Source organism: Xyrauchen texanus, chromosome 40 (assembly GCF_025860055.1).
Source record: "Xyrauchen texanus isolate HMW12.3.18 chromosome 40, RBS_HiC_50CHRs, whole genome shotgun sequence".
NCBI classification, from domain to species: domain Eukaryota; kingdom Metazoa; phylum Chordata; class Actinopteri; order Cypriniformes; family Catostomidae; genus Xyrauchen; species Xyrauchen texanus.
In genome coordinates this window covers 32,526,891-32,552,089 of record NC_068315.1, presented here as the reverse complement: position 1 = coordinate 32,552,089, position 25,199 = coordinate 32,526,891, and the positions used below count along the sequence as shown (strand labels likewise).

The window sequence follows — 25,199 nt, the reverse complement described above, 5'->3', positions numbered from 1 at the left end:
GGGACCCCTAGTGTCACTACATCAACACAACGTTGAGTGAGTGACAGAAGGGGAACGTCTAGGTTACTGTTGTAACCTCCATTCCCTGACGGAGGGAACGAAACGTTGTGTCCCTCTTGCCACAGTACTGTAACAACCACAGTAACGGCCGAACCTTATTCTCGGCTACTCAGTGCAAAACCTGAATGAACAGCCATATTGCGCCCTCCTTTGTACATGTATGTCCGGGGGAATAACATGCAAATTCTTTTCGGCCTTTCTCAAGTTCAGTGGCAACCGAGGCACATTCTCGAAAATGTCCCTCCATCAGGGAACGGGGGTTACAACAGTAACCTACACGTTTCTTTAGAGAACTGCAACAAAAAGGTTTGTCTCTCCTACAATGTGCATCCGTTTCTTACTTTGTTATTATTTATTAAGTCACAGAGCCCTATGCAAATACTCGGTAAAAAATGTAATGTTTCGGATTTTCACTATGCTGGCGTAGCACTATTTGGGCAGAGTAAAATTTACTTATGTGGCTTAAACAGACAGATGCGTTTACACTTATCCATAGAACACAAATGTTGGTCAAAATTGACCTTGCGTCTATTTCTTAGGACATAATTTTTACATGAAGCTTTTGATCTGCCACAAGTATTCCTAAATTAAGGTGTCTTTAATCATGTGAAGTGACTTTTTAAACATTTAGTTAAATATTTTTTTTAATTATATGGGAATTTGCATCACCACTCCTAGTATGCATATGCGGTCCTATTTAACACATATTTATTTCCAATGGTATTTAATGCAGCTTACACTGGTATTATTTTTGTAATACACTGATTTTTTTTTCCTCTCCATTTGTTATACAATTAAATATATGTTAAATAACATGTTCACATTTATAATTGTGTGTAGTATGAAAGTATAGAAAGTCATTCAGCCGATGCTAATATCCAAAGTGCTTGACATTAAACCCATTAACAGGGACAGTCCTCCTGGAGCAGCCTGAGGTTAGATGCGTATTTCACGACACAGGCACAATTGTAGTGGTCTCTGGACCAATTCTTAGTGTGTTTGAACCTGCATCTTTTCTTTTTTCAGTATGCCTCACCACTCTAAACAGCAACATAGAGTAATTAAGAAACAGAATGTCACTCAGCAATACATACGGTTGTAATTTTAAATTGTAGTTTCATAAAGAATAAGCATCTATATTTCACCTAGGTCTTTTTTGACCCACATATGCATTGAATGGGTGTAAAGTTACATTTGCATTATTTTGTCTGGAATGCTTCTCAAACCCCTATGATATTCTGGTCTCTAGATATGGCTTTGGTTCCCCTTGCAATGCTAGTCTATGGGATTTTTTTTTGCCTGTTTTCTATCTGCCAGGCAAAAATCATTATTGTATAGAAAAATAACAATACACCTTTGTTTAAAAAAATCCAGGGTTATTTAAGGTATCACTCTTGTCAGCAACACAAACAGTGTGCAACAAGTTACATGCCAAAGTTTAATACTTAGTGTAAGGGCTCATAACCCTTTAAAATTATGAGCAATTTGCCTTAACAAACCTCACTAAAGAACAATTAAATAGTAGGGAGGAAGCCTGACTTTTAGTAGCACCTATATTACATGATAGTGTCAACTCCGAAGAATTATAGTTTTGGCTGATTTTGCCCTTTTTATTTTACCAATGCATTACGATATATCTTAATGCAATGATTAATCCCAGAATTTGATGCAGGGCCTCTATATATTTATTAATTCACCAGTGAACTTCTATACTTGAACGTCAGTGATGTCATCTGGACATACTATTGACCCACAATACAGCGGGTGAACCATGACACTGGGGTTGTAAAGGGGAAGATTGTAAGATAAAAGAAAAAGATGTTAATTGTTCTCGACTGAATGGATTCTTTTGAAAACATTGGAACAGACAACAGAGTGAAAATATTCCTTTGTAAGATGCTGAAATTCCACACTGGGCATCTTGGAATTTCAGTGATGTAATTCCAGCCACAATCCCAGATACATCCTAGAGGAAGAATGAGACACAGAGGAAAACTTACTGGCCCGGAAGCTTAGCAAACTTACAAACCACAAAACTGGTTTCATGCGGGGTAACAGTGTGACCGAAAACAGCACATCAATCTGTGCACTAATGTCATTGGGCACATGCCATACAGCTGCAGGATAAGCCATTGCCATGAATGGACACAGTTCATTGTCTTGGTATGAGTAGGATGGGGCAAATCGGAGAGAGAGAGATTTATTATTTCTGTCCAGTATGAAAGGACCTCTGGGTTTGAAGGCGTACATTGTACTAGGCAGAGAGAGAAGGTCAAAGTTAAAAAAATCAATACGGGTGATGACAAATCTTTGGGTTTGGATGGGTGGAGATTGACCAGTAAAGCTCTTCTCTGTGCTTGAATACACACAGAGAGAGCGACAGAGAGAGAGAGAGAGCGCATCACACTATTTTTCCAGCGATTTTCAGACATAACCTTGATTACATAATCGCTGGCCAGTAGGTAAATGATGGAGCAGCAGGAGGTCATTCACTTCTTGACCGTCTGGTCTCCCTGCTAAGATAATGGCTCTAAGAACTGGAAAAGCAGATACAAATTCTTAGAAAAAATTCTTAGAAAAGTTGTGCCATTGGATTCTCCAATTTTAAAATGACTAATAAAATCAGAAAGTGGAGGCAAAACTGTCAGTTTTTGTTTAACATTAATCCTTTTATCACTAAAAGCTGCATATGGACATTCTACGGCTAGCCTCGAGGGGATACAGTATATGCACAATCTCACACATATTTACAAAGTAAAATTACAACATGAAACGCATACTAAATCACTCTATTACAATTTATTATGTTCACGCGGTAGTCCTGTTGTTTTTTTCAAGCTCCATGTGACAGAGAATCAAAAAGAAAGTGTCGAAGGGTGCAGTATGTCTGTCCACCCTCCACCATTCTGAACTGGCATGTGTGTCATAACTCAAAGAGTACGAGATCTCCCCAAAACAGTCAGTAAGTGTGATAACTGCTGCCAAAATGTAGTTGATTGGATTCAGCTAGTGTGATGCCAGCTTAAGAGAAACTCACATGTCCACTTCCGAAAGTTAATCACACTATACCGAGAAATATAATTTTGAAAGTTCACAATGCTTGATATTTGATTTAGAATTTATTTCATAATATATATGTATTTTGTATGTAAAACGTCTAGGTTACGTATGTAACCTCCGTTCCCCGATGGAGGGAACGAGACGTTGTGTCGGAGAAGCGACACTAGTGGTCTCTCTTGAGTGCCGATATATACCTCTGTTCTATGAAAAAAGGCCAATGAGAAGTTGGTAGACGGTATTCGCATATCCCGCCCCCGGACATACGGGCATTTAAGTGGGGCGAATACGGGAGTTCATTCAGGATTTTTCTGAGGAGCCGGAAATGGTCCGGCCACAACAGTGGCTCGGCTCAGCAACGGGGAAGACACAACGTCTCGTTCCCTCCATCGGGGAACAGAGGTTACATACATAACCTAGACGTTCCCCTTCTGTCACTCTCTCCACGTTGTGTCGGAGAAGCGACACTAGGGTTCCCACTTCAATCATGCCATGCGCTGAGCCATGTACATGAACTGCTGATACAGGAGTGGGCAGGTATTCTTACGTGCAAAGGCGACCAGCTGTATCAGGCTGCACGTACCCTTCCCCAATGCCCCATTAAAGTCATCAGAATCCTTCTGGTTACCCTAGTGAGGGGAACAAGGTGATGCTTGCCAACCTGGGAATGGGACATGCCTGGCTGGGCCTCTTTTCTCTCTATGTTTCTCGCATAGAGCAACTACGGCCGGGGCCCTTACACGCATTGAGGGAAAGGGGTCTTACCCCGTTTCCTATTCTTTCAGGGGGAGAAGACCCTGCAGAGACCACACCTACCCTGCAGGGGAGGCAAAGAGTGGCGGATACATCACATGGCCGCTTAGGTCCTATGTGGGAAAGTTGGCGCGGTGGTAGATCCAGCCTCGTGGAGGGGGGAAGATACAGCACGGCAACCGAGGCAGCTGGAACTGCACCTATTCAAGTACAGGGTAGATTGAGTACCCGTAGTGGCTTGGGTCGGCGAGTTCCTCCGCTGAACTGCAGACCCAAAAGGGCTAGGGAGGAATCATCCAGGGATCCGAATGATGGGGTCTCCTGGGAACAAAGGCGCACTATTTTACCTCGGCTGAAGGAAAGGGCGCTAGGCGCAAGCGATTCGCCCGGCCAGATCGTCAGCGTGTTACCGAGTTCTACGGGCTCAGACCTGAGAGAACACGGGACGATACTGACTCAATTCGGAGATTGTAGAATCTCGCGAAAGTGTTAGGTGTTGCCCACCCTGCTGCTCTGTAGATGTATGCTAGGGAGGTGCCCCTGGCCAGTGCCCATGAGGATGCAACACTCCTGGTTGAGTGAGAACAGACCCGCAGGGGGGCACGGCCTGGGTGTGATAAGCCAGTGAAATGGCGTCGACAACCCAGTGGGCGAGCCTCTGTTTGGAGACAGCGTTCTCTTTCTGCTGTCCCCTGAAGCAGACAAAGAGCTGCTCAGAACATCTAGAGCTCTGCGTGCGGTCCAGATAGATACGCAAAGCACGTACCGGACACAGCAACGAAAGGGCTTAGGATCACGTATGTGTCTGCCGGACCGAACTCCAGGCAAGTGTTGCTGACAGAGAACGTTTGCAGGTCCCCGACCCTCTTGATGGAGGAGAGCACGATCAGCAGGGCCGTTTTGAGAGAGAGGGCCCTGAGTCCACCTGAATCTAGCGGCTTGAAGGGGGGGTCTCCGGAGGCCCGTGAGGACCACCGAGAGATCCCAGGAGGGGAACAGGCTTGGAGGGAGTTAGCCTCCGGGCGCCTTTTGGGAACCTGTTAATTAAGTCGTGCTTACCCAGAGACTTGCCATCTATTGTGTCGTGGTAAGCCGCAACGGTGGCGACATACACCTCGAGGGTGGAGTGGGACAGCCTCCCCTCCAGCCTCTCCTGTAGGAACACAAGCACTGACCTAACTGCGCACCTCTGTGGGTCTTCAGCCCGGGAAGAACACCAATTTGCGAACAGGCGCCACTTTAGGGCGTAAAGATGCCTGGTAGAAGGGGCTCTGGCTTGGTTGATTGTGTCTACGACGGTTGATGGTAGACCGGCTAGACCATCCGCATCCTGTCAAGGGCCAGACGTGGAGGTTCCAGAGGTCTGGGTGCGGGTGCCAGAGCGTGCCCCGTCCCTGAGAAAGAAGGTCCTTCCTCAGGGGAATTTGCCAGGGAGGGGCTATCGCGAGAAGCGTGAGATCCGAGAACCAAGTCCGAGTGGGCCAATAGGGGGCCACCAAGGTTACTTGCTCCACGTCCTCCCTGACCTTGCACAACACCTGTGCAAGAAGGATCACTGGGGGAAATGCATATTTGTGCAGCCCCGTGGGCCAGCTGTGTGCCAATGCGTCTGCCCCGAGGGGAGCCTCTGTTCGGGCATACAAGAGGTATGTCCAAAGTTTGAATGTCTGGCGGTAGGCGTGGGTGAGAAACACACGGTGCGTGCCGCAGGATGTCGTTCCTGAACCACGAGGGTGGCCATCGCCTGCCCGAGTGTCCGCGCTGTGACCTTAGTGGCACTTAGGGTGAGGTTGGTCGCTCAGCGCAGTTCCTGCAACATGTCTGGGTCAGGACTACCCAAGTGCAGATCTTTAAGTGCCTTGGCCTGGTGGACTTGCAGGAGGGCAACCGCTCTGTCCACCTGGGGGACCGCCGAATACCTGTGGACCGCTCTGCCGTTGAGGGTAGTGAGAGCTTATGAGCGGTGGGTTTGATTATGGGCAGTAAAAGGTGCCCTCCATGACCTCGTCAGCTCATCATGCACTTCTGGGAAGAAAGGAACCTGGGGGGGGTTAAGCGTGGCTGTGAGCGCGCGCAGACACAAGGAATCAATCATCCAGCCGTGAAGGCTGTGGGGAGGATGGAGGGTTCCAGTCCAACCCCATGCTGACAGCAGCCCGGGCAAGCTTGTCAGCCATTTGGGCGTCAGCCTCTGACTGGGCATTCTGACCCGAGGGTGGCAGCCCAGTCGAGTCTTCCGTGTCAGACGCCGAAACACTCTCTGATGCAGCGGCAAGCTCATCATCCAGCTCAGGGGGCTCAAGAGGATAGGCCATCTGCAATCCCGTGGGAAGAAGGAGCGACGTGGGGTGCAGCTGGAGTGGCGTTCCTTTTTAGGAAGGAAAGCCACGACCGCAACGTTGCCATGGTAAGGGAATAAACATGGTTTGTGTACAAGAGCCCATTCAAATACATTACCATTGGACGCATACCTGGTTCTCGCAGTGAGAACACGAACCATCCACAAAAGCTGCCTTGGTGTGATCAAGGCCCAGACACGAGGCAGCGCCTGTGACCATCAGGAGCGGAGAGCACTCGACCGTATCCAGGAACTACACAGGGGTGGAAGGGCATCTTTATAAAGACGCATCCTAAAAAGGACGTTCAACGCCGTGGTGTATTGCTCTTTTAGAGAATTAAACTCTTTTACAAAAATTATCTTTTAGGGAGCGCTGTCGAAACACCCAGGGGCAAAGCTGCACTGCCGTGCAGAGAAGGAGAAAGACTCTGATATGCGCATACGCTCTGAGAGATGAGATGAACAGTCTTGTGAATTGCAGCTCACTGCTCACACAACCGGTCGGCTCTGAAGAAAATTTCTGAATGAACAGATGCATTTCCCTCCCTTTATACCCGTATGTCCGGGGGCGGTACATGCAAATTCTGTCTGACAATTTCTCATTGGCCTTTTCTCAAGTTCAGAGATGCGCGAGTCTCTCAAGAGAGACCCCTAGTGTCGCTTCTTTGACACAACGTCGAAGTGAGAGACAGAAGGGGAACAGTTTTTATTTTATCTATGCAAAATATATTCCTTTTTTATGGTATATGGTGAAGTATGACTTTGAAAGTTTCACTCAGATATGTTTCGATGGGGCTCTCTGACACACACCACACACAAACACAAGTTTATGCTTTTATTATAAGATTACAGGCGTTTTTATGTTCCACTGTCAGCAATAGCCTCACACGCGGCTAATCTCCAATTAGAGTGCAGAAATTTAAAATGAACAAACGTGTCTCTAATCTGAAGATCTCAGATCATTATTGATGCCTTTTGCAGAATCTGCCTTCTACTAAATGTTCTTAAATAAACTCCTTGAAATGGACAACATACATATTTTAGAGTTTTTTTCTAGAGATTTTTAGGATTATAGAAACCAGAACACATTGAAATCAGCATCAACCCGTGACTTCTGACCTATCACCTTCATGCTAAAATCCCAGCAAGAGGTCAGACAGGGTCAGCGCAAATCTCATGTTGATCTGTGCAGATAAACATCATAGGCAATCACGCACACTCATACACATGCATGTGTGAAAGCTGATCTGACAATTATGCTTCAAAGACACAGTCCAGAAAAAAAAAAAAATCAACCGAGATAGAAGTCTTAATTTAATAATTTTGGAGTGTTCTATTTACAGTAGTTATTTAAGCTTATTAAAGTATAACCTTTAACAATCCATTGTAAACAACTCTGCCAGTTATTTGATTAGTGTTCTCTCTTTGGCACTTTCAGCTAATATTTGTTATGTTTATAATGCATGCACTATTTTATAGATTCGGTAGGAAACCAATGGCATGGCATGCATGTGAATTTGAGCCAGACTAAATTATCGGATGCTTTAAAAAAGTTAGTCAACTGACACACCCTTCTGCTTAATCACAAATACTGTCTACACACTACACGCACAAACACACAGACACACACACATGCACACAACATGCTAAAAAATTATGTCACATACTCTTGCTGTTATGCCATAATGAGAATAGATTAAAGGAGCTTAATTATAGAGTTTACAGCTTGTAATTACGAGATCTTCAGACACATGAATGCTTTTTACCAGGGACTAAAAATGAAATGATATTCATTTCGGCTCATTCTGAGCAAAAACGGTATTTTTTTGTTCCTGTTCAGAAGTTCTGCAGCCTCGCTTCCAAATGGTAACTGGTTAGAACTAAATAAAATAAATATACTTTTTTCCTCTAATAATGTTTTCCTTGTACCTGAATTAGCTGTGTATGTATTTGTAGTAATAAAACATAGTTGTTAAAAAGGTCATTCACAGAATGCTACATCCACAACAGGCAATTAGGCAAAAAAATGTGTGATGCAGTTTCCTTCAGGATCAAAGCACATGTTTTGCATTTTCGGGCAACAAAAAACGTAAAAAAAAAAAACTTACTATGATAAAATCTTTGGCCTTTGAACAAATTATAGGAACAAAATTAACCAGTAATAACGTTTTCATTCCATAACAATTCAATCACTTTGTTCCCGTTTTCGGTTACGTTCTGCCAAAAATTTTGTTCGTTTCCAGTTTTCGTTTTTATTCTTTGAACCGTTATTAGTCTTTCCTTTTTACAAGTCGTAATCTCATAATTATGGTAATTACGACATGATGTGAAAGCACCATCATTAGTGGCACCCCGGCCTCAATCGGGCGGGGGAGGAGTGTGATGAGGAGGGGGGCCTGGCCGAGCTGTGATGGAGCACGGCCGGTGCTGAATCAGCTGATCAATGGGAGAGCAAGATAAAGGGCAGCCAGAGACACCCGTTCGAGAAAGAGAGAAAGAGAGACACACGCGGCCGCATTGCATGTGTGTCTGTGTTATTTTATGTTTGTTTTAAATTTGAAAATTAAAACTTTATGTTTAATGTTCAGCCGGTTTTGCCTCCTCATTGCCTGTCCTCAAACTGTTACATTATGTAATCATGTAGTCAATATGAAATACAGTTTCTACTAAAAAGTAACTGTAATCTGATTATGAGTATTGTACGATGTAATTTTATCTAATGAAATTACTTGATTTTTTTATATGATTACATAATCCAGATTACATGTAATCTGTTACTATCGAGCGTTGATTGAGACCTTATGCATAGCTGGTGTAACCCAACCCAGAATATAATAGAGATTTGGGGGTCAGCTCTTTTGATGTGAGCCAATACCATTAAACTCCCTAGCAACCCATAGCAACACACTAAAAAACACATGGTAACATACTAGTATCATAAAAGTGAATTTGCATGGGCAAGCACCAATCACATTTTCATAAGAAAATTTAAAAATGTTGTCAAAAGATTGTCTTCCATACTCATCTGTCATCTCTAGAATAACAGGCCATTTTGCCACAGGGAAAATTACTGAAAAATGAGAGGCGGAGTGGGGGCCGTTAATAGACAGCACATGGGCCTCCAAGGCCAATGTTTGGCCAGAGATTTTAAAAACAAACAACAGGGTTGAGTTTAATAACAGGAAACTTCTTGTCACATTGCTGAGTTTGTGTTCACAGTAATTTGTCTATTTATTTAAAATGGCTTCATGATTCTCACTCCTACCTTGGCAGACAGCGTCACTGACAGACGTGCAGCTTTTCAACTCCATTTCAGGCTGGTCGCACACTGTGCAGGGCAGGCATGGGTCGAGAGATGTCTCCTGGTCTGAAAACGAGTCTTCAGGGCACTCCTCACAGACTGTGTCACAGTCATAGTTGCAACGCGTCAGCACCCCCTTGCCCACCGGACACACTGTGCAGGCCTCACAGCGACCTGTCACTTTGCTGAAGAAGTAACCGTAATCGCAGACACAGATGGCGTCGTTGGCATCAGTGCAGGGTGTGAGCATTCGCATGAGTTCAGAGCAGGCTGTGCATGGCTGGCACTTCTCTGTGTGGCTGAAGTTCTCAGAAAAAGTCTCACCTGAAGACACAGAGAGAAGTTTTAAAGGGCTGTATGTTTATGAATGCAGAATTTTTCATTGTCCCTCACTTCTGTTTTAACCATGTTCACACAAGACCCTTTCATGTATTCAATTTGCACTATTTTTAATGTGCATATGTTTCAGATGGACGTCTTTGGCCACGAGTGGCATGATGTATCAAGTTATAAGTAGTTCAAATTTGACAGTTCAAACTGTTTTGAACTCAATAATGTGTCCTATGTAAACTGCCCTTAAGCTGTGAGATTTTCACCCTTTAAAAATATTGATTAGATTTTTCTGTCATTGTATTTGTGGCAGCGACATGAAGTCTTTTTGAGCATGGTTCAAACTGTCTTTTTGTTCAAACAGAGTCAAACACCGTTGTGAAAAACAATCACAGTGATATCATTATTATTATTTCAGTTTTTGTTTTCCTGGCACAAAGTAAAAGAAAAAAAAACATAAAATGAATAATGTGGTGTGGTTAATTTTGCGCATATTATCAACCCCACAACATTGAACTCTGGAACACTTTGTTTGAAACAGGGTTGATTTTTTGTTGCACAAATATGTTTTAAAAAATGGTTCAAATAGTATTTATCAATGTTTCATTGTGTTTACCCTTATATTGGCTTAAAACTGGTTTTGAGAAACAGATTGATTTTCCCAAATACTTCGGCACAAAGTTAAAAAAAAAACATTGACAGTGGAAAATGTGGTTTGGTCAATTTTGCACAGATATAACTACGGTTTTACCATGAATGCCATGGTTAAAATATGGTTACCGTAATAAAACCATGGTTAATTTTGTGGTTATTGTTTTACTACAAACACCATAGTTCAGGGGTCGCCAAACTACGGCCCGTGGGGCAAATATGGCCCTCTTTAATGTTTTGACTAGCCAGCAGAACCATGCCTGTCACACATTGCTAAAAAAATGAATAAATTAGTCACCTTGTTCATGGACAAAAGGATCTGCTGACCGGCTGAACAAGAGGAGGAGCCAAGATGTTTGTTTAATTCTGCAATCTCGTTCAACCAGAAAATGATTAGGATGAATTATTAATTCAAAAATGTGATGAACAACTTATTACAATGACAAACAGACTTTATTGAAACATAATAGTTGAACAATATGATAGATATGCTGTTTTCATTTATGGGGAAACAATAATGATGCTTAAACACTGCTTAAAAAAGTCTCTTAGTAGAATTGTTGACATGCAAATTTTCAATCATGAATAACTGTGCAATTTAATCGCTTAATGCATAAAAGACGGTCATTTAGAGCCATATACTGGCTCAAAAGAGTAATATGCAGAATTGGTCAATGAACTAATCTGAACGAGTCTTTTTAGCAAACCGATTTAAAAGACTTGAGGCACTAAGATGAATTAAAATCACCACTACTTTTTACAAATTCTCTGAGCCAGTGGATGGATCCTATGGTGTAAGATGAAGTAGGCTCAAATGTAACTGTAATGAGGTAGAAGGGAAAGGAGGAGGCGAGAACCGGCTTAACAACATAAATAATAATTTAATGATTAACTTAAACAAAAAGTAAACACATGTTGTGCAGCTGCCCGTAACTCTCTCACTCTCTGTTGAACAGCCGTCTCCGGTCGGCTTTAACCCTCTCGGGCTTGATCAGCCTGATTAGGGGCCGGGTGTGCAGAATCACAGCCCAGCCCTGCCCCTTGCCATGCCACAGTAACATTTAACAAAGATTTTAATTTTTTTCTCATTAGCTTACGATAGAAACAAATATTTCATGAAAGTTCTGTTAAAATGACTGGACCTTTTTTCCCCCCTTGTCATGTCTAGACATTCACACGTCGTTGAACAGAGATAACATGTATGCAGTGACAAAGTAGGCCTATCCTAAAGCAAGTTGCTAAGAAATAATTATGTGGCAGGGCGGAGGGATCCTACACACCCGGTCCCATATTAGGCTAATTATGCCTCCGTGAGGGATAAAGGTCGACTGCAGAGGATCGTACGGGAGAGAGAGATCGTTTACGGACATGTCCATCATGTGTGTGTTTATGTTGTATTTTAAGTTAAACCATTATTTATATCGTCAAGCCGGTTCTCGCCTCCTCCTTTCCATTGATCACGTTACACTGGTGCCGAAGCCCGGGAAGGAGGAGGGATACGCCGTAGTAGAGTTCTCGCCACTACCATCCACCCCAACGGAGCAACGCTGCAGGGTTTAAGACCGCCGACCGCGAGCGGGAAGGGGCTCACTGCCAACCACCTGGAGCGAGAGAACCGCTGCCAGGGGCGGGCAAGACCCCTTCTGTTCCCCGAGAACGCGGCGGGGCGTTCTGTCCACCAGGGGCTGGAGGACTGCCTCTGATCTGCCAGGAGAGGCGCAGCTGTCGTCCAATAGAGGGTGGAGGAGTGGCCGAGGAACAAGCTGTGGCTTATCGGAGAACTAAAAAAACTCCTAATCTCCTCTCTCTCTCTCACTGTCGTTCTGCGTTGGCCTTTTCCCTCTTTTAAATTTTACAGTTTTTTTATTTAAATTATTTCTGTTTCCCCTCCCTCGTCCAGGTAGATGGGAATGACCTGCCGGCAGACAGTGCAGAAGGTGCACCCTCCCCCAGGGAAAGAGGGGGGGGGGATGTACGTCAGGCCGGGGGTCCCCAGCCTGAGAGAACGAGGGAGGAATCTGGCAGGGCGGAGGGCGGGGCCGGGTCGTGATCCTACATCCTATACGGTCCCGTATTACGATAATTATGCCTCTGTGAGGGATAAAGGTCGACTGCAGAGGATCGTGCGGGAGAGAGAGATTGTTTACGGACATGTCCGTCATGTGTGTGTTTATGTTGTCTTTTAAGTTTATGATTAAACCATTATTTATATCGTCAAGCCGGTTCTCACCTCCTCCTTTCCATTGATCACAATGAAATTGTTTTCCTACTTAGAAATATAAATTGAAATGATATGATAACACAAGAAAAAGGCACTTCCGTGTGCAGATGTGTACATGCCGTATTTTCACAAAGTTTTATTGCATTATTTCAATATAAATGATGAGCTGACGTCGCTGTGGAGGGCACCGTTCACCACACAACATCACAAAGCCACACGCTCATCCGCTCTCGCTACCCTCGATGGCGGAGCGGCCCACGGGTACACGGCGATCCCCCGGTGGATAGGGCTGTTGCGCTCCATCTATGCCCCGGAAACCCTACCACCTGGCGCGGTCGCCCTGTACTCCCTTCCAAGGCCTGTAGGACAACATCCTCGCTGACAGCGAAGGCCTACAGCGCCACCGGAACTGCCGCTTCCGCCCTGCACGCCATGGCCCTCCTGCAAGTCCACCAGGCCAAGGCGCTCAAAGAACTGCACGTGGGTAGCCCTGATCCCGACGTGCTGCAGGAACTTCGCTCAGTGACCGACCTTGCCCTCAGAGCCACGAAGGTTACGGCGCAGTCACTCAGGCAGGCGATGGCCACCCTCGTGGTCCAGGAACGACACCAATGGCTGAACCTGGTCGAGATGCGTGAGGCCGACAAGCTTCGCTTTCTCGACCCCCAGTCTCCCAGTTTGGTCTCTTCGGCGACACGTCGAGGACTTCACCCAGCGGTTCTCCACGGTGAAGAAACAGACGGAGGCGATATCACATATCCTGCCCCGCCGCAAACCTGCCGCCCCGGGCCCTGCCCCGTCTGCTCGCCGAGGGCGTCCCCTTGTGAGGAAACAACAAGCTGCTCTGCCTCAACCCGGGCCCAGCTCTCAGCCCACGCGTCGAGCACCCCGAAGGAAGCAGACGCCCCCTGTCTCACGGACCCCCTCGAGGACCCGGAAGGCTCCCAGGCGTTCCTGAGACGGACGACCCAGAGCCCAAGATGTTAGCTCCGGAGGTGGTAAGACCACTCCGTCCCCCAGTGGAGGGCCGGGAGGAGAATTTTCCTTTAAAAACTTTTCTTTTGCCGCTCCCCTTAACCGGGGCAGCGGTACCCAAATTCTCAATAAAAGAGCTATTTCCTTTGTCTCTGGGTCATCTGGCCCGCAAATGCCGTTCTCACGGCACTCTGCCCCCAGATCTCAACAGTCCCGGCACGCTGGACGCGGCCTCAGGCCTGCCTGCAGCCCCACGACTGTCCCCCGGCCGGCCGGTTCTGACGAGTCCAGAGGACGCCACTACAGAACCTCCTCCTCTGTCACCAACCCGCCCCCTGCCGGATGTGCGGAGCAAGGTAAGTGCTTTGAGTTTTTTCTCAGCACCTGGCCGCGCCTCCCGATGGCGTATTACCTGCTCCACTCCGCTGCGAAGCCCCGCCGGGTACGTCAAAAATAATCGTCCCCTTGGTGCCCCTAGCACGGAGATTGGATGCGTGGCTTTCACTTCCCAACCCGTCTCGCTGGCTGGCCCGGACCATCCGACTCGGTTACGCAATTCAGTTTGCCAGGCCCCCGCCCCCCTTCATGGGCGTCCGCTTTACCGCAGTGCACGGCCAACATCCCAAATTCCTGCGCGCGGAGATCGCTACTCTTCTACTCAAAGACGCGATAGAGCCTGTCCCTCCAACCGAAATGAAGAAGGGTTTCTACAGCCCTTACTTCATTGTACCCAAGAAAGGCGGCGGCTTACGACCAATCTTGGACCTGCGAGTTTTCAATCGAGTGCTGCTCAAACTCCCGTTCAAAATGCTCACGCACAGATGCATCTTGACAAGCGTCCAACACCTAGATTGGTTTGCAGCGGTAGACCTGAAGGACGCGTACTTCCACGTCTCAATCTTGCCATGACACCAACCTTTTCTACGGTTTGCGTTCGACGGCCAGGCGTTCCAGTACAAAGTTCTCCCCTTCGGCATGTCTCTGTCCCCTCGCGTCTTCACGAAAGTCGTAGAGGCAGCTCTTGCCCCACTCCGAGAAGCCGGCATCCGCATACTCATCTACCTCGACGACTGGCTCATATTGGCCCACTCCCGAGAGTTACTATGCGCTCACAGAGACCAGGTGCTCAGGCACCTCAGCCGCTTGGGGCTTGAGGTCAACCGAGAAAAGAGCAAGCTCACCCCGGTCCAGAGCATCTCCTTTCTCGGCATGGAGTTAGACTCAGTCTCAATGTCCGCACGTGTCACCAACGAGCGTGCGCAGTCAGTGCTGAAATGCCTCGCCAAATTCAGGCCAGGCACAACGGTCCCTTTAAAACTCTTCCAGAGGCTCCTGGGGCATATAGCATCCTCCGCCGTGACCACGCCGCTGGGGTTGATGCATATGAGACCGATTCAGCACTGGCTTCAGACTCGAGTCCCGAGACGAGCATGGCACCACGGCACGCACCGTGTGACGATCACCCACGCCTGCCGAAAAACACTACAACCCTGGACAGACCTCTGCTTTCTACAGGCAGGAGTGCCCCCGCAGCAGGTGTCCTGGTCACTACCGACGCCTCCAGATTGGGTTGGGGCGCCGTGTGCAAAGGGCATGCAGCCGCGGGCCGTTGGAGAGGGGCCCCGCTGCGCTGGCATATCAATTGCCTAGAGTTGTTGACTGTCTTCTTTGCCCTGCGGCGGTTTCTCCCGTTAATTCGAGACAAACACGTCCTAATCAGGTCAGACAGCACCACTGCGGTAGCGTACATAAATCGCCAAGGCGGCATACGCTCCCGCCACATGTCAAGACTCGCCCGTCGTCTCCTCCTTTGGAGCCAGCAGCGACTCCGGTCGTGCCACTCACATCCCCGGCAAGCTCAATGTGGTAGCGGACGCACTGTCACGACAGAGCTTACCCAGTGGAGAGTGGAGGCTCCACCCCCAGTCGGTCCAGCTGATTTGGGAACGGTTCGGCAGAGCCCAGGTAGACCTCCCACTGCCCGCTCTGGTACGGCCGAACAGAGGCTCCCCTTGGGAAAGACGCGCTGGCGCACAGCTGGCCCACGGGGCTACGCAAGTATGCTTTTCCCCCAGTAAGCCTTCTTGCACAGGTGCTGTGCAAGGTCAGGGAGGACGAGGAACAAGTCACACTAGTGGCTCCCTACTGGCCCAACCGGGCCTGGTTCTCGGACCTCGTGCTCCTCGCGACAGCCCCTCCCTGGCGGATTCCCCTGAGGAAGGAACTTCTTTCTCAGGGGCAGGGCACGCTCTGGCATCCGCATCCAGACCTCTGGAAACTCCACGTCTGGTCCCTGGATGGGACGCGGAAGATCTAGCCGGTCTACCACCTACCGTTGTAGACGCGATCAACCAAGCCAGAGCCCCTTCTACCAGGCAGCTTTACGCCCAGAAGTGGCGCCTGTTCCCAGATTGGTGTTCTTCCAGGGCCGAAGACCCACAGAGGTGCGCAGTTAGGTCAGTGCTCTTATTCCTGCAGGAGAGGCTGGAGGGGAGGCTGTCCCCTTCCACCCTAAAGGTGTATGTCACTGCTATCGCGGCTCACCACAACGCAGTAGACGGTAAGTCTCTTGGTAAGCACGACTTAATCATCAGGTTCCTAAGAGGCGCCCGGAGGTTAAATCCCTCCCGGCCAAGCCTGTTCCCCTCCTGGGACCTCTCGGTAGTCCTCACGGGCCTCCAGAGACCTCCCTTCGAGCCGCTAGAATCAGTTGGACTCAGGGCCCTCTCCCTTAAGACGGCCCTGCTGATCGCGCTCGCTTCTACACTACTGGTATACATACTATAAAGTAACCAATATTAAAATCTTGTTCTGTGAATGGATTGTAATTGTAAAATTAATACAAGTAATAAAAGCTGAAGAATAATGTGACAAAAATACCATCTGCTCACTCCAGCCCCCCTTGAAAATATAACAGAGTGACCTGGCCCTGGCAAACTGCTATAGATGATACTATGGTTAATTTCAATAAGGGATAGATAAAACTATTGCAAGGTAATGCAAAATTCATTTTGAGTGAACAAAAACTATTGTGATTAAACAAAAATCGTATTATGAGGGAACGCAAACTATTAGAAAACAAATGCATATATATATATATATATGCATTTGTTTTCTAATAGTTCTAATATATATATGATATATATATATATATATATATATATATATATATATATCATAGCTATTCTAGAGGCTATGGAATAATGACAAATTACAAAATCTAAATGCTGCATGCTTATGGTATTGTATTCATATCCTCTATCCCATTCAGATATATTCGAGGATAGAGGTCTGGCTTACACTAAATTATTCATTAAGGTATTTTGTGTGTGTGTGTGTGTGTGTGTGAGAGAGAGAGAGAGAGCGAGAGAGAGAGAGCACAACCTTTGTGACCAGCCCCCCACTTAATGGCACGCTGCCCCAGTATCCCATACCATATCAAATGTTTTAGTAGGTTATTTATCACTGGCAGGATATTCATGGCCAAAGTGACCAGACACCAGTAGAGAGAGAAAGATAACACGCTAATGCCATAGTTATCCTTGGATCTGCCATCAAAGTGGATGAAATGTTATTGTGCTGGACAGAGTTGCATGTTATGGATGCTTGCTCTCTTGTGTGCTGTGCACTGTTGCTGCTAATGGCCCTAATTATAAGGAGGTAATGTGCTTGCATCTAGGGGGACTTCTGGGGACTTTATTCAGAACCCTCAGAAGGGTTGATGGGATATCTGTACATTTCCTGCAGATGTAAACTCGTCCACTCAGCCGTTCTCCCTCTGAGTCGACTCTCCTCCTCTTCTCTGCTCTTTGAGACCATTAGCATAATGCCAGCCATCAATAATGCATGTCTATGCATTATTACACACAGCCGATGTGTGTGGGGAGGGGTGATGTTCTGAGAGTTTGTGTGAATGTGTTGGTGAGAAACAAACTAAAAGTAGCGAAGCTGCTAACTTAAAGAAACAATTCACCCAAAATGGAAATTGTCACCTATGACTCACTCTAACTCATGTTGTTCCAAAACTGTATTGCATTTTTTCTAATGAGGAACACAAAAGGAGACGTTTTAAAGAATGTTCAGACTGCTCTCTTCCATCTAATGAAAGTAGTTTGTGACCAGGGGCTGTTGAGTCATTGGGAATGACATGGGAAAAAGCCTACAGTACACAACAATCCATTTAGCAATTGAGTTCATCAATCTGTCCTTTTCTCACAGGACGTGTTTTTACGTTTTGTCACTCTTTTTAATTGTCAATCTGTGTACATCAAATGTCAAGTGGATGTTTTTGGAGTGTCTAACCTGGTTTAGATCCTACTTGTCTGATTGCTACCTCTTTTTGTACAACTATCTGTATAAAAGCTCAGTGTTTGGGCCTTTGTTGTTCTCCTTTTACCATCTCCCTTGAGGTGATATAATTAGGAGTCATGGCATTACCTTAGCCAAATATACAGTAAATTCTGTTACAAAATAAATGTTTTCCTATGACCGGAACAATTCCAGCTTGAAGTACATGTTATCTTGTGTATTTTCAAGCTAAGTCAGCAGGGGGCAGTCAGCACGCTACAACAAACCTCATTACCAGTGCATGGGGTATAACGATTCTCTCGTTTTCTCTGCATCAATTAGTAATCCTGCTGATTCATATGCATCGATCTTGAAAAATTATTTTTTAATAGAGAATCGTTAGTGTTGGTCAATAATTGATTTAAACTGTTAAAATATCAAATGAATTGTGATTCAACAAATTGGCATATAATATTTTAGAATATATAAACATTTAATGAATTATATGTGTGATTTAAATTAGATGGGCACGGCTTCATTTTCTAGCACATCCCGGAGCGTGTGCCCTCACAGCTCTCCCCTCAGATGTATGCTGCACAATCACCCTTCACAGGATCACACCCACCCTCCGATCCATCCGAAACTCTCACTGAAACTTTTTCTGAGTAGCTATCCAAGTCTTCCTAGCACCATATGTCTGTTCACTCCTCCGGATGACCACTGCCTCATGAGCAAATGGCGGTTCGCATAACGCTCTTGCCTCGAGCCAAACACGCTCAATCTATATGATTCAGCTGCCAACTCGTTGCATGGCCAAAACAAGGGCGGATATTTAGGGTAGCTTGGGGCAAAAATGCCATTAAAATCATTTTAAAAAATGCTCCCAAAATTCAAAATGTGGGGGCAAAAAACGATTGTAATAAATTATTCTGTTTTTTTTATTTGTAACATTTTATATAGTTGAAGTTGATGTAAATTGTAGAGTAAGATATAATACATTCTCAGACTTAAGAATTTGTATTTATGAATTGATTAAGTCTACATTTTGACAAACATAAAAATATGCCCTCATAAAGGTAAAAATGCCCATTAAAATAAAATACAGGGGCAAATTGACCCTAAATGTAAAAGTTATTTTCTGACACTTGGTCACTACTGAAACAAAGAGATTTAATTGTTAACTGTTATTTTATATAAGATAAAATAGTGCCATTTTACTGGAATCATTGTTTCATTGGTGATTTGGTGTGCAGAAAACCTTTAAATTGAAGTCATCTATATGATTGTGTAGTCAGATGTTACTTTAATATTGTAATACTTGAATTAGTTTACTGATTCAGGGTCCATGACAACATGATTCATGGACAGCATACATCAATCACTATGTAACTGTGTTACTGCATGATAATAAACCATAAAAGGTCATTAACGACAAGAAAGCATGAAAGTGTGTTGTTTCTCCCAAATGCAACTGAAATTTGATTTAAAGCACAAAACGCAACATTTTAAACAGAATTCTTTGTTATTTTTTTTAGATTACTTTTATTAACCTGAGCTTCAGATGTTCGTGCTTCTCATCTGTGTTCATATTAGACACACTGAAAAAGATCCTTGAAGTTCTCGTGTTTGTGTGTCTGTTTTTTTTTTTTTTTCCATTCAGAATTTATTTTCCTTTTAAAGCCGCTCGTAACTGGCAAAGTTTAAACTCTTGTTTTAGCACAGGGGTTGATTGACAGGATAGTGTGTTGCTTCGCTGGGTTACACTTTATAATAAGGTTCCATTTGTTACAACATTAGTTAACATGAACTAACAATGAACAATATATTTTTACAGCATTTATTAGTCTTTAGTTAATGTTAGTTCATGGTACATTAACTTGTGTTTTTAAATATATGCTTTAACATTAACTAGGATTAACTAATGCTGTAAAAGTATTGTTCATAGTTAGCTCATGTTAAGTAATATTGTTAACTAATGTTAACAAATGGAACTTTATTGCAAAGTGTTATCCTTCACCATTGCAGGGACACATTTAGGACGGATTAGTGTTTACACCTCAAATGTGATGTGGTCACATACGTTTTTGACTACCTTTGTATGTGATTTTTGTGATATGATCACAAAACGTTTTAGACCTGATTTTAGAGCTGACCACATGTGATCGGATCACCCAAAATGCATCTTAATACCAGGTGTAAAAGGGGTCTATAGTGTTTTCAGTGGAGTGTTACTTCCAGAGAAATACAGCCCCAGTTGGTCAAAGTAAGAAGGTCATTTGATACTTGGACTTAGGTACAATAAAAATAAATAGTATTATTACTATTGTTATTATTATATTATTTGTATTTTTATTATTATTATTAGGGCCCAAGCACTGAAAGTGCAGAGGCCCTATTTTTCTTCTAAGGATTATTATTAAGGATCAAGCACCGAAAGTGTTGAGACCCTATTGTTCTTCTAAGGATTATTATTAGTAGTATTATTACTATAACTATTATTCTTTTCAAGGTTTTTGGTACTTTTGGGTACTTAACATGCTTCAAATTTCATGAAGGTTTGGACACACATCAGAGTTGTCTCTCTGTAGCACCCCCTTTAAAATGGCTGTGTAAGACACCCTCTGTAGTACCTCCATTTTGAGCTAGACTCACAAACCTTGGTACATATATTGTTCTCATCAAGCAGAAAAACTTTCATACTGTATTACATACAGTCATTAGCTTGCCCAACAGGAAGTCTGCCATTTTGGATTTTCTGAAAATTGCAGGTTCTGAACTTTTAAATACTCATCCTAGGGGATTCATGCGACTAGCACCAACTTTGTGCAACATCGTGCCAAGACATTGTAGATGCTAAAGTGTGAACAGATTTTTTATATTTTGAATACATTTATGGCGATAAATGGGGAAAAGGAAGTGCCTTGTATCTTATGTGTACATTGTAAGATTTTGATGAAAATTAATATATATGTTTGGTAATGGGGCTGATCACATGGATGTGGCTATTATGAGTCACAGTCATAGCACTACCAACTGGCAGTAGGAAGTATGGCACTTTAAACAGAATTTGTATATGACTTTAAACAGCCCTCTTATGTTTACATGAATTGCTTCAAAATTATTTAGAATAATGTCAAGACTGCTGATGTAAAATTGTTGAGAGATATTTGATATCTTAAATAGTGTAGTCATGGCAACACATTAATTGTTATTATTCCTTTCTTCCTATATTTTGGTGTTTTTGAGGCACTTGGCATGCTTAAAATTTCATGAAATTTTGCACACACATCAGAGTCATTGGCCATTAGGGCTGGGCAAAAATTCACGCATGGGTGTGTAGGGGAGCTCTGTAGTGCTCCCTTTAAAATGGGCGTGTAACAAGGCCTTAGTTGCACCCCAATTTTCAACTACATTCACAAATTGGTACGCATATAGTTCTCATCAAGCCAAACAACTTTAATAGTTAAAGTTATTAGCTCTGCCCAACAGGAAGGTGGCTATTTTGAATTTTTTTTATATTGTAGCCTCAGAACTTTTAAATACTCCTCCAAGGGTTTCATGAGACTGTCACCACATTTAGACAACATTACACCAAAAGATTGAAGATGCTAAATTGTGAACTGAATTTTTGCAGTGTTGCCATGGTGAGGCATTCAATTATTTATTATTATTACATATAAATGAATTGTGCATCATGCCAGGTTAATACTGAAGCTAATATGAGTCATGGATTCTTTTTTCATTCCCAATATGGGTGCTGAGGAAAAACTTTAGCTAAATTAAAAGTATCTAACCAAAAACACATTTTAGTGAAAGTCCAAAAGTGTTTTAATTTAATTGTATTACAAAGTATTAGTTCTAAGTAAAAGTGAATGTTAGTTACAAAGTAAACTAGTTAAGGTGACTTTGATGCACAAACTTTGTATAGCAACAAGTTAAAATTGCAGTTTTGTCCTCACCGTGTAAGGCTCTAGAAAAGACCAGATGTGAAACTAAAGCCTATATCGTGAAATCTGTTAAATGAACATTTTAAACTATAAATGCAGTAGCAGCTGATTTCATTGTTGTTTGACATTTGAGTACAGTTGTTTATTGAGTATCGACCATGTTCACCCTCAAGTCAAATTCGTCCATCTCTGGGAATGGTTTAATTAAAACACATTGCTTTATGTCAAGGGCTTTATGTTAAGAAAACTGTTAAAGGGATAGTTCACCCAAAAATGAAAATTCTCTCATTATTTACTCACCCTCATGATATCCCAGGTGTGTATGACTTTCTTTATTCACCAGAACACATTTGAAGAAAAATAGAAAACTATCCTACTCTGCAGGTCCATAAAGAAAATGTTGACGCTCCAAAAGTCACAGACAATCAACAGAAACGTCATTGATAAGACCAGCAGTTAAATTAATGTCTCCTAAAGTGACATGATTATATTTGAAGTGAAAAATATAAATATTGGAGTACTTTGTTTAACTCTAAATCATGCTTCCTGTCAGGAGCGGTAAGCGTGTGTGATGTAATTACACTGGCATTTGAAACACGTGAGAACTGAGGCACATGCGTCATAGCTGGAAGAGCAGTGCTGTTTACAAGTGAGAAGGAGGAACTCTGTACAGAAGCTTGGTTGGTTTTGATTTAGATCTGTATTGATCTGTTTCTTTACTCACAATGGTGCATTTGTGTGGAGTGGAGAATGTGAGATTACGTAGGTATCATGGCAATGCAGATCCGTCACACAAGAGACCACTTGGGCTCCACCCTCTTGTGAAGCTTATCGGAAGCATCTGATTAAAGTTAAAAAGTAATTAATTACACACCTGGGATATCAGTGAGAGTGTGTAAATAATGAATTTTAATTTTGGGGTGAACTATCCCTTTAAGTTGTCTTTGTTTGAATTTGAAATTTAAATAATTTATTTTCATTAAATAAAGATTTAAATAAAGGTTTAAGGTAAAATTTGAGGAAGCACAATTTGATTCACTTATCAAGCCACTCAAAGCCAGTGTTCATTTGGATGGATGTTAACCTGTAAAATAAGTACTTCAAAGATCTAAATAAAATTGTAACAACTGAAAATTATTGTAATTGTAAAATTATCATGTAAGTATTCCATTTCAAAATCAGTCAAGAAAAGAACAAATTAAAAACAAAATACTGTGTGAAATACAAAAGTGACAGGGCGGAGAGTGAGGCCGGGTCGTGATGCTGCAAACCCGGCCCCTAATCAGGCTAATCAAGCCTCAAAGAGGGATAAAGGCTGACTGGAGGCTGCAGTGCGAGAGAGAGAGAGAGAGATTTACGGGCACCTATCCGACACCTTTGTGTGTATGTCTTTTTGTTTAGTTCTTCATTAAAGTATTATTTATATTGTCAAGCCAGTTCTCGCCTCCTCCTTTCCATTAATCCCATTACCACATAATATTGAATTGAAGAACAATTACTCAAGTACTTTATAACCTTGCCTTCTTCTTAAGAGTAAATCTATTTTTTGGAAGAGGGTTTAAAATTTAGGTTTTTGACAAACAGAAAGGTAAATGGGGTGGTGAATGGTGAATTAACACACCTGAGTATTTCACATAACACAGTACTTACAGTATGCATTTAAAATTACTATGGGCTACATAAATGTATCACTTCTTAAACAGCTGTTTTCATTCCAGCAACATCACATATGCTCTTTTACATATCAACACATAATAGCTGAACAGTTGTCAAACAGCACTGAGTGAGTTATGAGATTGTGAAGAAACAGTTTGGAGTTTTCAGCATGCAATGGGTCAAGTTGATGGATGGGGTCAGGAAAATAGATTTCAGAACAGGTCCTTAGGGAAGTCCTGATGGAGAGATGGGAATTACAGAATGAAGAATGTTCAGGGTTAATAGTGAATATAACAAGAGGTTAGCGGCTCTAGTGATCAGGGGTCATGTTGGACATGCCTTTTCCTGAGCTCCGTTCAACAATTATTAAAAATATTAAGTAAGTATAAATGAAAAATTGTAAGCAAAAGAAAAAAAATTAAACTTAATAATGTTACATTTAAAATGTTATTAATATTAAAAAATATATAAGTTACACAGAACTCAACATCAGGTTCATTTAATTAAATAGTTGGTTTGAATTTATTTATTTATGTGAAAATCTATCTTATTCAGCCCTGCCATTTTCAGTGGTCCGCTCTTACGCATTTTGTTGTCTAACTTCCAGTTTGTATTGAAGCTACTGAGAAGAGTCGATCTAAGAATGGAATACATGCGGGAAAGTATTTTTCAACAAGAGGTGATGTGTGAGGCAACTGTAAATGTTTATTTTCCGAAACCCACAGAGGTACATTGAATCTTGCAGATCACATTTTGGACAGCTATGACTGTGCTCTTTTCATACTTTATCCATTGAGTATTTGGAATACTATATAGTTGGGAAGTCGGCATATTCCAACGCAGGATAAACTTTTTTGTTACTCTGCAAAAATGCAATTTACTGTTTGATTTTTCCATAATTAATTTCACTTATCTGTGAGTGGCCAGACACCTTGGGATTGGTCTCAGAGCACTCCAGACTATGTTTTATCAAGCTTCATTTCCTAAAAGCATTTCCCTTTTAGCTGCTAATTACCGTTCACAGCTGAAAGGTCTCTGCCTCCCCTTAAGTGAGATTTCAGAGCAGGAAATGTCATTTTAAATAAGGCAGCTGTTTCACTTGTTCAGTGTTGTGGCCAACATCTCTGGCTAAGTGTGTGTGTGTATACTTACTGTCAAGACACGGTTCACACACTGTCTGTGTCACTCCACAGGGCTTCACCATGCCCTCCCCAGGATCACATTGTTTGCAGCACTCTCCACTGGATGTGTACGCCCCTAAAGGACATACGTCACGACTGGTCAAAACTTCCCCCTGTAGATGTGATGCAGAGAAAGAGGAAATGTTTGATAAAGTAACTTTAATGATAATAATAATTGTAATAATATGTCTTGTCAATGAGTCGGCATAATGTGGCTGATCCAAGTGTACTGGAAGTTTTTTCCCCTTTTCTCCCAATTTGGAATGCCCAATTCCCACTACTTAGAATGTCCTCGCGGTGGCGCGGTTACTCGCCTAAAATCCGGGTGGTGGAGGATAAGTCTAAGTTTCCTCCGCTTCTGAGACCATCAATCTGCGCATCTTATCATGTGGCTCATTGTGCATGACACTGTGGAGACTCCGCATGTGGAGGCTCATGCTAC

At 43.4% G+C, this 25,199-nt stretch overlaps 1 protein-coding gene across 2 annotated transcripts in view; it reads right to left on the bottom strand.

Annotated features, from left to right (window-relative positions):
• ngfrb (nerve growth factor receptor b) overlaps positions 1–25,199 on the bottom strand; it is an 83,919-nt gene that overhangs the window by 43,357 nt on the left and 15,363 nt on the right. For both annotated transcript variants that reach the window (XM_052112444.1, XM_052112445.1), the window contains exons 2-3: positions 24,729–24,870; positions 9,474–9,833 (exon numbers count right to left, since the gene is read on the bottom strand). In XM_052112444.1, coding sequence (XP_051968404.1) covers positions 9,474–9,833; positions 24,729–24,870 — 502 coding nt within the window. The remainder of the gene's footprint in view (positions 1–9,473; positions 9,834–24,728; positions 24,871–25,199) is intronic.